The sequence below is a fragment of the Lipophrys pholis genome (genome assembly GCF_963383615.2).
Source record: "Lipophrys pholis genome assembly, chromosome: 2".
Lineage (NCBI taxonomy): Eukaryota > Metazoa > Chordata > Actinopteri > Blenniiformes > Blenniidae > Lipophrys > Lipophrys pholis.
In genome coordinates this window covers 18,187,159-18,201,865 of record NC_137636.1, presented here as the reverse complement: position 1 = coordinate 18,201,865, position 14,707 = coordinate 18,187,159, and the positions used below count along the sequence as shown (strand labels likewise).

The following is a 14,707-nucleotide window of genomic DNA, read 5'->3' as shown; positions in this document are numbered from 1 at the left end:
TTGTCGGCTCATTCAAGCTTTGCCCACTTTTTAAATAATTAATTAAATATTTTATTGATCACATTTTTATTATTTGTTACTTTGCTGTGGCCCTGGATATATCTCTGCTCTGTACAACATAGCCTGCCTTAATGTCCTAGTATGTAGCCTGCCTAGTCATGATATTATTATAAAGAATGTATTTCGGAAATAGATAATAAATAATAAAAGAAACTAGCTTTTGTTTCATGGTGGTGTAGTTTGCATGATCTACATGTGTCCCGGTGGGGTTCCTTCCATAGTCTGAAATCATGTTTTTGAGGTTAACAGGTGTGTTTGTGTTTGTGTGTGATCCTTTCTCTATTTGCCCTGCGGTGATGTGCATTGATGCAAAAAAATGTTTCTCTCAATTATCTGTGAAGCTTTTTAAGTTGGATTTTAATACCTAAAAGCTGGTTGAATAAATGAAGACTGATTACCTCTGCCAGCGAAGTTATAAAATCATCCGTGTTTATTTGTTTATTTGTCTGTCTGTTAACAAGATATCTCAAAAACCAACGTATGGATCTTCATGAAAATTGGTACACAGGTGAATTTTGATCAAAGGAAAGACTTATTAAATTTTAGTGGCGATCTGGATTAAAATATCTGTTACAATTGAACATTTTAATTTCACAATATATTGTCTTAGCTTGTGTTCTGTCGAATGACGAAATAAAATCACGTGATCACTAAACTACATAAATGAATCAAGGCAGTTGATCTGGATGTAGAATTTGTGTCATTTCCTTGAGTCCATGTCTACCTTTGGCGGGGGTCAGAAATGTCTGCTCTTGTTCTTTATTGACATAATGGTCAGTCAATCAATACAATTTCTCCTTTAATAGGTGAAACAGCGGCCTCTGCAGGCAGCATGAGGAACTTCATCACGGTTGGTTAGTGATTAGCAAAGTGGAAACAGCTGGAGCAGTAGCAGGAAACCTCTGGACCTTTTCTTCAATTATACCAACAAGAGTTTGAAATCAAACAATACAAGGCTTTAGTTTCACGTTCCACCACGGTTGCTTTACTAAATGTCTCAGGTTTAGTAAATGAATACTATAAAAATGGAACAGCAAAGGAAAGGAGCCGCAGATGAGCTGACTGAGCACCTGGACTCAGACACTGGGTGCGGCAAGGTATGTTAAAAAAAAGTGTTGTTCATTTTGCCAGTTTTTGAAAACAGACCAGTGACAGCAGGTGGAAATAAACCGATTTCTGCTTACACAGGCTCATTTACAGTCTCTGTTGCTTTATCAGCATTATTCCCATAAGATAGATACAAATTCTGTTTATATCAGTCAAGTAATAATTTCAGTATGCGCAAAGAGTGACTTACAGCTCATAATACAAAGTACAGTTTTTTTGTAAATGTAGTCAGAGTTGAGAATGACTGTCATATTGTTTAACTTGTACTCAATTACAAGTAAAGGTACATTTGTTGAAAAATACTCAAAGCAAAGTAGTTCCTATTGTGAATTTATATTGAAATTACAACTATTTAATTAGTTACTTTTTACATTTACTTAATTGCATTAAAGCAGATATTTGCTTCAATGTAATAGTATAGAATTTCTCAGAGAAGCAAGAGTTTAATTTGTTATAAATATCTCCAAATATGCAGTCAGAAGATTGAATGTGTATTCAAATGTAGTGACCTTTGATTTCAAGTAAAGTGTCAAAGTATATTACATTATGTAAGTTGTACCAAAGTATGAGTAAAGTTGCATCCTCACAAATTCACAAGACTCAAATAACAAAAAATACAATCTAATTACAGTAATATATTATCAATTTATGGCCCTCCTTTTATATAACAAAATGGCAAATGTATAACCAGTTATGTAAATTGCCAACTACTGCCTTAGTATCATTCTGAATTGATGTCATGTTGACATAATAAACAATTTAAATTTTAAACAAATGTAATACCTGTGAAAATTGTATATTTGATTGTTTCAGTATTTGATGCTTGCTGTGTTGTTGTGTTTTGAGGATTTTCTTTTTCTCCTCCTGAAGCACTTTTCAACTCCTGATGCCGATGGCAAAGCTTTGGAGCATCAGCAGAAAGGTAAGTTGCTTTATTATACCTAAATCCTCCTATCTTACACAGGTTTAATAGATGCCGATGTGGGAAAATCCACTGTGGTTGGTTCTTCATTTCTGTTTTCCTTAAATATCTCTATAATCTGCAAGCACATGAACACATTCTGCTGTGAAGACGTTGTATTGTCTGGTTTCCAGAAGTTTATTCGAATGTCTGTTTGCAGTTCAAGTCGCTGGTATCCTGGCTCTCTTTCTTATGTTGAGGGGAAATAGTGGTATTATCACTGAGCATCATAAAGCCTACGTGATTCGTAGCGTTGCTACTTACTTCAGGTTTGTCTTTGTAGTCTTTTTCTGTGCTTCGGTAGGACACCACATGGATCAGAGTGTAGATCCTGCAAACAGAGATGACAAACGGACAATATAAGAAAATAGAGATACTAGAATGAATCAACAGTGTTTATAACAGTGAAAGTTATCCAGAAAGGATATTATTTGTCCACAAACTTTTTTTTTTTATCATTAAAAGGAGCATGCACAGTAATGATTAAGACAATTTCTGGAACCAGGTAATTATTCAGTTTTTCTGTGTGTGTGTGTATGTGTGTTACCTGTGATATAACATAGCCAGAAACTGGATAATGAGGAGAACAGCAAATGAAAACAGGAACATCAAACTGACAGGTTCCACCTGTGGACACATAATATTGGTCATTGCTCAGGTTCAAGTTACAGTCGTATGAACAGCGTCTAGTCAGTTTCTTCCCTAATCTATATTTTTGTCTTCACTGCACATGAGTCCAGTACGGTCTCTATGAAGAACATTCAAACCTTGAGGGTTTCATCAGAGAGCGTCCCGTTCGGGTAGTATTTGGGGATTTGGATGCTGAGAACGTCAATTCCAATGAGCTGCAGGACCAAGGTAGCGACCACCCACAGCACGTTGATCATGAAATACAAGAAGACTGCCTGTCGGGGGGGGGGCAAATGAAAAGTGTTTTTAACTTTTATTGCTGAACATAGCTAACATGCCACATTTTGTAGCTGGATTGTTAGTGAGCGAGAAACAGTAAAAAGAATTACTTTGTACACAAGCTAGTGTGTTTTCTGAATAATACAAATTAAACAGCGTACAAAAGAACTGTTTAACAGGTTAATATTCTTGCACATGATTTGCTATGCAGAAAGGCCCAATCAGACACACTATCAATTCAGTGGTCATGCAGAACTGCAGAAGTTAAAACGGCTTCAAGTAAAACATACTTCACCCTTTTCTTGTTTTAGCTCAATTATTTCTGGAGAAAGCATCAATAAGCTCAATATCTATTTTAATGGCATACCAGCTCGCGCCCATTGTGCTTCACTCGGCGCCTAAAGACAGTATTTAGTTGTATGTCTTCATTTAATAACGGTGCTGTGTTGTTAAGTTATTTTCCTTATATTCTGACAGTATAATGTGACATATAATGAAATTATATTTGAATATCTGCACCTCATAGTGATATACGACGCAAGAAATGACTGACTTAAAATATGAAATGAAAAGCATGACAGACGATTTGTTTATTACCACTAAAAAGTGCGTTAGTACCATTAATGGCATATCTTTACTTGCTCTCTGTGTTCTGGAACCAATTTTTTTAATGTACGGGACATTTTATATTTTCTGTCATGAAGGGCATGGCCTTAGTTACCACTGTTTTGAAAGTCATACATAAATAATGCTAACCCATCAGAATATCATCAAAAAGCTTTGCTGTGATAGTAAGTGGATATGACTGACCTTGTTGCGAAGGGACTTCAGTTCTCTGGTGACCTCCTCCTGATGCGCTTTGGTGTCAACGATGGGTGCCAAGTAGCGGTCGATTAACTTGTGCCAGAAGTCTTGCTCACCCTGAACACACACGCAGATAAGTGAACATCTGTGTTTAATTTTAGGATGCGCAAAGACCAATGGACGTTATTTTGGCTAAATAGCTTCATTTGTCTGAGGGCAGGATGACTGATCTTCTCATGTTGCCTTATGAATATTGTAGTAATGCATAATCTTAATGACCCATTTAGACTATTATTATTTTTTATCTGTACAGAGAAAACAAATACCAGTGATACAGCTGACCCTGACTCGTCTCTGCTGGCTGTTGTGATTCATTTGCTTCTCGCAGACTCTGGAGTCGGTGACACATCTTACCTCGTCTAGTTTTTTCACTTGCGGGGCAGTGAGTGTTTTCTCGATGGCTATCTTGACTCTCTTCTCTAATTTCGCCATTTTATTAGTCTTGAGGATGCATCGAGCCTGAGAGATGGAACAAGTCAATTACTGATTAAGACAACCTGCAGTGTCAGTAGTTTTCATAACACAACGTGGCAGCAGTCTGGCTTTCAATAAACTGATACAGGGTTGATATTCAGTTGACGTTTGAAAGTAACAATGTTCAAAAAAAGATACATTGAAAATGATTGAACTCTATCTGATCATTCCACGTTGTTACAATACAAAGTCAAACGCAGATTTTTTTTTAATCATCACCTGCTTTGCCAGTGCGTACTGTAGCTCCTCCAGCTGGATCTCTGATGGGACGTCTTCAGGTCCCACTCCACTGAGCTGTGTGTTAAGTGTGTCAGTCAACAACTGGACTAACTCCTCACACACATCTTCCTGATTCTTGTTTCGGAGTGAGTATCTGCACAGGAACAAACCGTCGTCATTACACGGTTGCATTGGTCCCCTTTAAGCTCACACATTAACAAACATGCGTCTTAAAGTTTGTCACATTATATGCTTTCACAAACACCTTAAATAGAAAGAAAATACAAATATTTCTTCAAAAGTATTTCTTTTTTGCACATTAATATATATGTTGATATAAATTGTCAATTAGATACTTATTTATTTCATTCAAACAGACTTCTCAAATCTTTGCATATTGCCCGAAAGCCTAGATTAGGATTATATACCAACATACATTCCCCCTGATAAATTCACTCATTTACTTTATCTGTTCTTGTAGATTTCTCTTCATGTTGGAGCAAGTTAGTTTCTTCAGAAACTCTTCTTTCACTGGATGCACCCAGTCTACACACAAACATGGAAACAGCATCATTGTAATATAAAATGGAAATCTCACTGACCACATAATTTGTTATTGTGTGAATGATACTATTTAGTAATGAGGGCAGTAAAGGTGTCTCTCACCTCGGACAGGCACCTGCTCCATTTCGTCTGCAGGACCAAAGAAAAAGTCATCGTCCTCATCTTCACTGCTCTCTTCATCTGATGAATTTAATGAAGAGCTGTTTCTGCTAACACTCATGTCACTAGAAACACACACACACACACACACACACACACACACACACACACACACACACACACACACACACACACACACACACACACACACACACACACACACACACACACACACACACACACACACACACACACAAGTCCATTAATAACTGGCCGTGATTTAAAACAGCTTGCAGTTAAAACTCCTGACGTCTGTGACGAAATTATTTTAGAAGAAATGGAAGAAGAACAAAAACCTGGTGATAAAGTCACTGTCGCTTCCATTTTCTGTCTTCTTATTCGAGGTCTCTCCTTGATATTTCTCCATTTCTGCTCCATTTCTCCTTACGGAGACTGCTCTTTGGGGCATCGGGTTTGACACTCCTTGCAGAGGCAGTTCATTATTGTTGGCTGCAGTAGGAGGGGTCTGCTGCACTGCCTGACCGAAGATTTGTGGAAACATCAGATTCTCTGTTTCCTGAGAAACCTGTGAAGCAACGCAATATATTAATCCCCCGTCCAGCCACGAGCTGTAAGCCACTGACTAGAAGTTTGACGGTTGTTGTGTGCTAAAAGTACAGTACAGTACCTGTAGCTTCATGTCCCAGCAGCACAGTTTGCACTTTTTGTCACACAAGATATTGTGATGTTTCTTCACCTGTTCCTCTCCCCTGATGGGCAGAAGAAAACACTGTCAAAACCAAACAAATGCAAAAAGACAGAGGATTGTCTTTTTTTTTTTTTTGTGCAAGGTTCTATTTTTGGTCATATTTAAACATCAGTTTTGTATTTATAATGTAAAATTGTTCGACAGTAAGGACGTAGCAGTGCAAAGTATGTGACAGCAGGCTGGTGAAGTCCGTTACAGACATCCACAGATACATTTTTCCCATGTACAAGTAGTTTTTTCTCAATCTGAAAATGATTTAAAAAAAAAATAAAAAATCTTTTTGAGTCACTCCTCCACTTTCTTTTACAAATTTGATTGTGTAATATTATACCACAGTTAATTGTATTAATTTCATGTGTCATTAAATCCAATAATAGACTCTTTGTAATATTTCAATGAGTGATCTGTAAAGGGTTAACTTATATGCCTGCATGATAAATGTGATAACCATGATGATGACACATTACACTTCCTCCTAATTGTCTGCATAACGGCTGCAAAATCCATTTGTTAAAGTTAACAACATACTTGATCATCATTATTACTGCTCATACATCTTTTAGGAGTTAATACTAAAAAGCTGCTTCTTTTTTTAGTCTGTTTCTGGTTACCATGAACATCCATACAATTTTATTTATTGGTAAAGCAGGTAAAACTACTTTTGGCATAAATGAGCTGATAAACAATTTTTCTAAGATTAAGTGATAATTAGAAAACTATGTTTGGGAGGTATCATGTTTATTTTATTATCTTCATAAATACTAATGCAATTACTATAATTGACAATTAATTCTTAGTGTGAGATTACTTGTTGGATTCCCTTGTGCCCCAGGACACAACGTGCATGTTGACCAGTGAGTAGATGGTCAGCAAGAGGTATCCACTGGGGATGCAGATGAAATACATCAGACCATAGATGATCATTCCTGAAACGCATAACATGACAAGCCATGACATAAGATGACATAACAAAACATGACATGTGATTGACATGAAAATAATGTATACAAATATAATCATACCAAATTCTTCTGGATGTAGTAAAGCTGTCACTGTGTACATTATCGCCATGGAAATCAAAAACAAGCCAGTGGGGGTCAAGAACGTACCCTGCGTCACAATGTCACCTGAAAGTGAAAAGTAATGTGTTCTTGAAATTCACGAATCAATTAAGGAGTTAATGCACACACAGTGATAGTAATGGAAGTTTTACCCACCAATGATGGAAAATAAGGATGCGGTCATGAGGAACGCGTACAAAACACTCATGATACCACCGATTACGATTTGGGTGCCTGACTTGGTGAGGAAACAAACGATGATGTAGAAGATCGGGGGAACACTAGCGATGAGGATTGCCAGACTGCCATCCATCACGAAAATGAACTGGACAGCACCTGGGGGGGGGTGAATATCAATACATGTTTGCAGGTCTGGCCCTTGGCTGTTATCATCATTATGCCCAAGGTCCATGTTTATGACCCATAGCATGGTTAGTGTTTTTGGCTTCTTGAGGTATTTAAAAGTAAAAACAACACTTATTGACGCTTTACTTGCTTTTTGGTATTTGCTGCTTACTAGTTTTTTTTTTTTTTTTTTTTCAGTCGGTAGTAAAAGTGTCTCCAGCTAGCACCAATTCAAACTGCTTTACCAAAAATAATTAAACAAAAAACAACACATAAGATATTTGTATTTCATTTAAGCAGTACTGGCACTTCTCAAACATGAAGATTTAAGCTAGTTTTGTTCATTTGATTAATCTGTAGAAGAAGAATCTGGAGAAAAGTAAATGAATCACGACCTAACCAGTCATTGTTTCAGATTTGCAAACTCACTTTGTCTCTTTCAGAGGGCAGATAAATGTTTCTCTCACTGCAGTCGAATTTCTATAAGTAAGTAATTAACTAAACCTACTTGCGATCATGAGTGTAACAGAGGCTGGTCCCAGGATGGAAGATCCAACAGCGAACATCTGGTAGAAGATGTACAGTCTGGATATGGATGAGTTTCTTTTTACGGTTTCCGGGCCACTGCAATTTAAAGTGCAAACAAGAAAGAGTCAGCATGTGGGGCTGTGGCTCGGTTGGGAGAGCGGCTGTCTCCCAATCGTAAGGTTACAGGTTTGATTCCTCATCTCCACCTGTCCACATGTTGAAGTGTCCTGGAGCAATACACAGAACTCCAAACCTCTCCCAATAGATGGACTGGGCACCTTGCATGGCAGCCGCCTCCATTGGTGTGTGAATGTGTGTGTGAATGGGTGAATGTGATTAAGAGTGTGAAAGACGTTGGGACTGCTCAAGCAGTTGTAAAGTGCTATAAGTGAAATCCATTTACCATTTATATAATATCAATGTTGTGATAGTTTGGTGAATAGCTGATTAATTAAAAGATGTAAAGATCTGTAATAATGAAAATGTTTTGAATGGTAACAATTTAATAATGAATTAATAAGTGAATCCACCCTTCTGATGAACATCCTTATCTGACTCTGAGTAAACTCTGTTTTTGAGACTATTAAGTGCTCAAACAAACATGCAGTGCCTATTTCACTCATGTGCCCAGTGAAAAATATCAACAAACACCAACCTGTGCAGAAGGTCGAGTGTATTGGCCAGTGTGGAGGGTCCCCATCTTCTCCTCTGGTTGTAAAACTCTTCAAACTCCTGAGGAGAGTTGGTGTATGCATCAGATGCAGCATTGTATTCAACACGCCACCCTTGCTGCAGTAACAGCGTGCACAGCCAACGGTCCTCCCCTAGAGGAATACAAAAGCACACATAAAGCAAACAAGGGTGAGAAATGAACCCAAACACTCAAATAGGAAGGGTGATGAGACAAAACCAGAAACAGAGTTGACTGCTCGACTGCATGCACCAACCTTGGTCATATTGTACATATTCCGAAGCTCTTGTTGCCGTTGTTGTGTACCTCTTTAAAACATTGTCATCCATTATCGCCGAAGCCCGAAACAGACTGAAGCAGCCTGGACTGCAGAGCACAGAGCCAAACACATGCTCTGCTGTCTTTTGTAACCAGTGACCCACTGCATACTCAAACTTCTGGTACCACACCATGGGACCTGTGAAGCCAGAGTTGGCCGAGTTACAGAGACAGAGAGGAAAAATAAGAGCAGCAGTGGTCATGTACCAGAACAAGAGTGCAATGGTATCATGGTGAATAGGACCAGCTCAACAGAACGTCATTAAACCTAATTTAAAAAAGAAGAGTTCACTTACCCATACCAGTTGGATGTATTCTACCACATGCCGCACCTACATTGTCATACATCCTCAATCTGTCAAACAAAAATATGTCAGCAACTGTGGTTATAAAGTATTTCTCTGAATGTCTACAAATACGAATAAGTATTAAAGTATTCTTTTATTGTACTTTTCTCAGAAGTTAGGATTGGTTTATTTTAGGTCACTGACCTGTCAACAAGTAGAATCACAGCCTTGGGCTGGAAGTCGGTGTCTCCATCCAGAGCCAAAATGTATGTGTTGTCATCCGCTACGAATTTTCTCTTAATGTCATTGCTATACTGAGGACACAGTAAAATCTCACTATCCAGTGAGATTAAACTTGGTCTGTGTTCGTTCTTATCCTGCTGAAATAAAAAGGGTACATTTTGACAGTGTTTGCTATTTAACTCATGGAAACGTGAAAAACGAACATGTACAAATTTGTTGCAAACTGCAGGGAAGTCTTACTGGGATCTTGTGAGGGTTTTTCACCAGGTAGCCCTTCCAGCCCAGAAGATAATACATGTACATGATCTGAAAGTAGCAGACATTAGCAAAAGAAGTTCAGCAATTAAAAACTAAAACGCAACTCAATTTTTGCTTTAAACTTGAACTGATATTCATTTTGCCATATAGCCAAGAGTGATATCATAATTCCAAATGTTTTGAAGACTATCTTAAGGTGTGCGTTCCCATTTTTCTACACACTTTAATATAGCTGCAACATTTAAGTATGTACAGTTTTAAGAAATGAGAATGATGTGTGCATGTAGTCTCTGCATGTTCTCCAAGACGATATAGTCATAGGTTCCATGGCCGACACAATAGTGATCAGAGAAGAAGACGCACTGTTAATGAGTTAATGAGGGGCAATGATGTTCAAGGCTGCACCACCGTCTGTGGCTGCAAACAGTGTGAAGAGACTGTTCATGACGAGAGCTTGGCTGGAACATCTGTTGACGTCTTCAGTTCCAGTGCAGGATGTTTTGTTCACTTCTAAATAAAGTGCCACAAATGGTTTTTTTTTTTTTTTTTTTAGGTCAATTTATATAAGAAAGGATTAATGACAGAGACAAGATGAGGTTCTATTCTAACTGCTAGTTATTGTTGATATATATCAATTTTTTTTAAAGAAACAGCATAATTAGATTAATCTATATCAATTAATTTATATAGAACAATAGTGCAGAGAAGCACTTTGGTTACCACAAAGGATGGTTGGAACAAACAATCCACAAAAATATAAAGAATGTGTCATGTGTCCTTAAGTAGATAAATGTTTGAGCTTTGCACAATGTAAGGCATTTGAAGAGAATTGGTTAAACGATTAAATGTCTGGCCCCTTTCAAGGGTTTCATTCATGTACAAGGCAGTTTATCTGTCTTGCCTGCCGCTTGCAGAGCTGTCAGGTATCCTCTGCAGTGCTATAGTAGACTGGTTTAAAAATTTTATTTTTTAAATTCTAACAATACAAATGTGGTTTGATACTATTCACTTAGAAGTGAAATGAAACCAAGATAGCATAAACCGTTAGAAAAAACTCCCACGAGTCACATAAGCCCCCCATCTGAGATAAGAGTAATCATATTAAACCCATGAGTGTTTTCATACTAACCCACAGCTGCCAGCAATTTGACTTTTACTTTGTTGGATGAGTCTGAATTAATTTTGTTGAGTCGACGGAGAAATTAATTGCCGGGAACATTGGTGCTCCTTACCTGGGACCATCTTTTTTTGTTCCTGATGCGACTTTTGTCTTTGAGGTGAATATAGAGCATGTTTCCTTCTGGCATAACAAACATCAGTCTGCCTCCATAGGGAGTGTCAATAATGGAAACATCATCTGGCTCTTTGTTGGTATACACCCTGAATGAAACAGGTAAATGTTTAGTATTTCTATTGTTTACATGAGATAGAGATGAAAAAGAGTGGAATAATCTCACCTGTAAACCTCTAAGACAACCCTGAATAGATCATTTACATATGAATTAACAAGCCGCTTCTCAGTGCCCTTTTCAGTCATAAAGGCATCGTCCACATAAATGTGACACTCGAAGTCGAAACAATCCTTATGTTCCTTCTTTGGGTCACCTCGGTAGCGGTCCAACCTGAAATGAAAACCCAAAGTATTTTTCTTTTGTGCCAGCACTTATAGCGCAGTGGGATACATTTTTAATCGTAACCCTGTCTTTACACTAAGCATTTCACTGCCAGAGTTCTTAAGTGAAGTTATGAATCAAACATCACACCAAACAGAGCAGCTTCGTTGGTTCCATTCTACCTCTCCTGCTAACCTAGAAGAAGTGCGCTCTGCTGCCATGTCACTGTGTGCCGACACCCTCCTGGTGACAAGTTACATAATTGCTGGAAAACTCCAGCAAGATGTTTGTATGCAGTAACGTTGTCCTTCTGGAGGATAGATTAAAGGCACGTGTTTGCGTTTTGCCACACTTGCTGTATGCATCGACAGTTTCTCTAACCTGAACATGGAGGTGAGGATCTTCAGCATCTCGTCGTAGGTCTCGTGCCACATGGTGGCACAAAGATAGATCACAGAGTTCTGTATTTCATCGTTTCTGTGGAGAGGATGGTTGAAAAGAGTAGAGAGAGAAAAGGAGTTTTTAAGTGATTTTTCTGCTGTGAACATAAAAATTTGGCAAACATCTGTTATCTGGAGCTTCATCTGGAGGCTCATTACCGTTACAATCCCACAGTGCTCATGTGCTTGAACAATAAACACATGCGTAATGACAACGGCAAGTTAATGCTGAAAAGTCTCTAATGTGTGAATCATTACATAAAGAAGCCAGCTGCTTGAAGAAATGTCAAAGCAATTCCTGTCCTTGTACAGCATGCAACTGTTTTCCTCCAAAATGCCTTTCTGAGATATGACCACAATTAAAACAAAAACAAAGAAAGCTCACTTTTCCGACCTTCTTACCTGTTATTGTTCGCTGCTTTTTGCACCTTCATCTTGGTGTTGAGTAGTAAAGACAGGTCAATGAAAGAAGATTCATAGAGTCGACGAACAAAGAGCTGGGATGTTCTCTCTATACGCTGGACCTAATGCATGGTGAAGCATAGAGACATTTAGCTGTATGTCTGGTCATATATTAAGATATAAAACACCCTGTGACTTTTAACTTTGGTAGTAGGCTGTTAAGTTCAAATTGGCTTTTTTGAAGGGCCCTGCAATATAATTGGAATCAAAAAGGTATTAGGAGGCATGTTATGAAGCTTGTGTGTTTGTATTCATACCTCGATCTTCCACACATAGTAAGTACATGCCAGGAAACCTGACCACATACACAGTCCCTCCAGTGCCAGCATGGAAAATGGCCATTGTGTGTAGGGGCTGTCAATATAAACATCCACAATCGTGTTGAATAAAATGTGAAGAGATGGGATATATTTTTTTCTATAAACATTGTCAATACAAGACACTGCACTATTTGCATTTGTGCAATTTTTCAATCACATTGAAGACATTCACAAGTCATCAGGGCTGAGTGTATGGTCACTGAGGAATGCTGCCTTCAAAAAAAAAAAACCCAACAACTGAAATGTGGCACAAGGAGTTCTGAATGATATACTGTTGGGGAAAAAAATGCACATTGTACTTTGACATAAACTTACCTGTTGAGTGAGGTTCGACAAATGCTCCTGGTGATCTCAAGTAAGACTATGGGAGTTGTGTCCTTGAGGCTCAGGGGCTTCAAACTATCACAAAACTCTGCAAACGAAAACAAAAATATTGGCAATAGGTAAATGATAACCTATTTTTTCATTACACAGCATTTTCCACCATACTCTTACCTTCCAAAATGCAGAAACACTGTCAGTGACTCTGATCTAAAAAATACACTACAAATTTTAGACATTGCTGGATTTTGTGATGGTTGGTGCAACTAAGAAAAACATTATTAAATCCAAATTAATTGAAGGAATGACATGTTTTAATTCTGAATTGACATGTTATACATCTCACCATATTTATTCCCACTCACACTTTGAGCAATGCTGAGAGGATTATGAAAATATTATACACATTGTCGAGAATTGTGTCAGTGCTTCACACTGAAGTATTAATCACCCAACTTTCAATTGTAGTTGGTCAATAGCAAGGCTTTGTACTAGCAGGCAGGCAGTTGAGTGAATATTTCAATACATATTGCGGGAATAATTATTAATTATTGCCGCGAGCTGTGCAAGCTTTATTTGCAAGATGCATCAATTTCACTCCATAATGTTTTGTGATCTTGAATAAATGATGAAAGTGCCACAAGTTCTCCACACACCGAGGATGCTTCCACGCGCTGCACCTTCCAGTTTTTCTGCCTGAGTTAGGAAAATCACGAGTCCCACCAGTAGCACTGCAGGTCCTGCGAAACATACTGGAAGGGCAAAACTCATCCTGACAGCATGGATCTTACAGGCCACCACTCCAAACCAGTGGCAGGCTGCTGAACAGAAGGCCTGGGACAGAGTACAAGAGGAATATTCATTAGTTCCTCTCAAACTTAGTGACACAAGCATGCAATTTTACAGTTCAGCTATTTCGGCAACTCCCTCGCTGCAGCTGTAATGAGCTGCAGTTCATGTAATTCACACAAAACCCACTTTTCAAGATACGACTCATAACTGTTCAAGACATATTTAAGCTGTGCTGTGCAAAAGAAAGCTATTTGGATTTTGTGATAATTGCTGCTCTGCACGTGACAAAGTACTGAATAAAAGAGCGTTAAGCAGGGTGATCAGTGACTGACCAAACCGGCAGCTCTTCAGTGCACAAACCTTTTGGTATTTTTACTAGATTATTACCAGACGTGATTTCATTTATGTTTTCATGCTGACTAAATCTGCTGAAGGCTTTGAAGAGTTTGATATATATACAGTATATATAATATTTATTTTGTGTTATACTTCTTTACTATGGTTTTCTGTATATTTATTTACACTCATGGATGTTTAAGGATGGAGTTTAGGGCAGTGAGTTTGCAACTGGAAGCTTGCTTGTATGAATCCCACTGCTGATGGGTCACTGCTGTGGGTACCTGGGCCCAGTCCTTCAACTACAAATGCTCAGGTTGCATCAGGAAACTCTTTTCTCATTCCATCACCTATAGCATGTCAATTACAGATTTTTACTTGCCCTTTTCTGGTATATTTTGTTAAAATGTTTAATGTGTATATTGATCACCTCATTTAACTGTACTGCTTGAAATATTTTCATGTTTGCTATGTAAAAACTGATGACTCAGGAGTTGGAAAAAACTAATTTTGTTAAAAATAATTAACAAAATGGAACAAAAAGAAACCAAGATGAGTGCATGACTGAATTAAAGGCTTCAAAGTAAAGTTTGGATGGTTGCTGCAGTGATCAACCAGATTTCACCTTTTAAGACTTGTTCCACTATTACCAATAACATGTTGAGA

General features: G+C 38.0%; 1 protein-coding gene across 1 annotated transcript in view; it reads right to left on the bottom strand.

Annotated features, from left to right (window-relative positions):
• The window catches only part of chs1 (chitin synthase 1), a gene marked incomplete at its 5' end in the record, with an annotated part of 30,335 nt that overhangs the window by 1,030 nt on the left and 14,598 nt on the right, over positions 1–14,707 (bottom strand). Inside the window, 26 exons of the mRNA XM_080458067.1 lie at positions 2,393–2,459; positions 2,676–2,755; positions 2,896–3,033; positions 3,848–3,958; positions 4,256–4,360; positions 4,595–4,748; positions 5,059–5,140; positions 5,261–5,338; positions 5,630–5,843; positions 5,946–6,027; positions 6,835–6,952; positions 7,049–7,153; positions 7,244–7,423; positions 7,941–8,056; positions 8,616–8,784; positions 8,908–9,108; positions 9,266–9,324; positions 9,461–9,636; positions 9,740–9,805; positions 10,990–11,137; positions 11,215–11,379; positions 11,752–11,847; positions 12,213–12,334; positions 12,530–12,626; positions 12,908–13,004; positions 13,570–13,747. Of these exons, the coding sequence (XP_080314193.1) occupies positions 2,393–2,459; positions 2,676–2,755; positions 2,896–3,033; positions 3,848–3,958; positions 4,256–4,360; positions 4,595–4,748; positions 5,059–5,140; positions 5,261–5,338; positions 5,630–5,843; positions 5,946–6,027; positions 6,835–6,952; positions 7,049–7,153; positions 7,244–7,423; positions 7,941–8,056; positions 8,616–8,784; positions 8,908–9,108; positions 9,266–9,324; positions 9,461–9,636; positions 9,740–9,805; positions 10,990–11,137; positions 11,215–11,379; positions 11,752–11,847; positions 12,213–12,334; positions 12,530–12,626; positions 12,908–13,004; positions 13,570–13,747 (3,204 nt within the window). The remainder of the gene's footprint in view (positions 1–2,392; positions 2,460–2,675; positions 2,756–2,895; positions 3,034–3,847; positions 3,959–4,255; positions 4,361–4,594; positions 4,749–5,058; positions 5,141–5,260; positions 5,339–5,629; positions 5,844–5,945; positions 6,028–6,834; positions 6,953–7,048; positions 7,154–7,243; positions 7,424–7,940; positions 8,057–8,615; positions 8,785–8,907; positions 9,109–9,265; positions 9,325–9,460; positions 9,637–9,739; positions 9,806–10,989; positions 11,138–11,214; positions 11,380–11,751; positions 11,848–12,212; positions 12,335–12,529; positions 12,627–12,907; positions 13,005–13,569; positions 13,748–14,707) is intronic.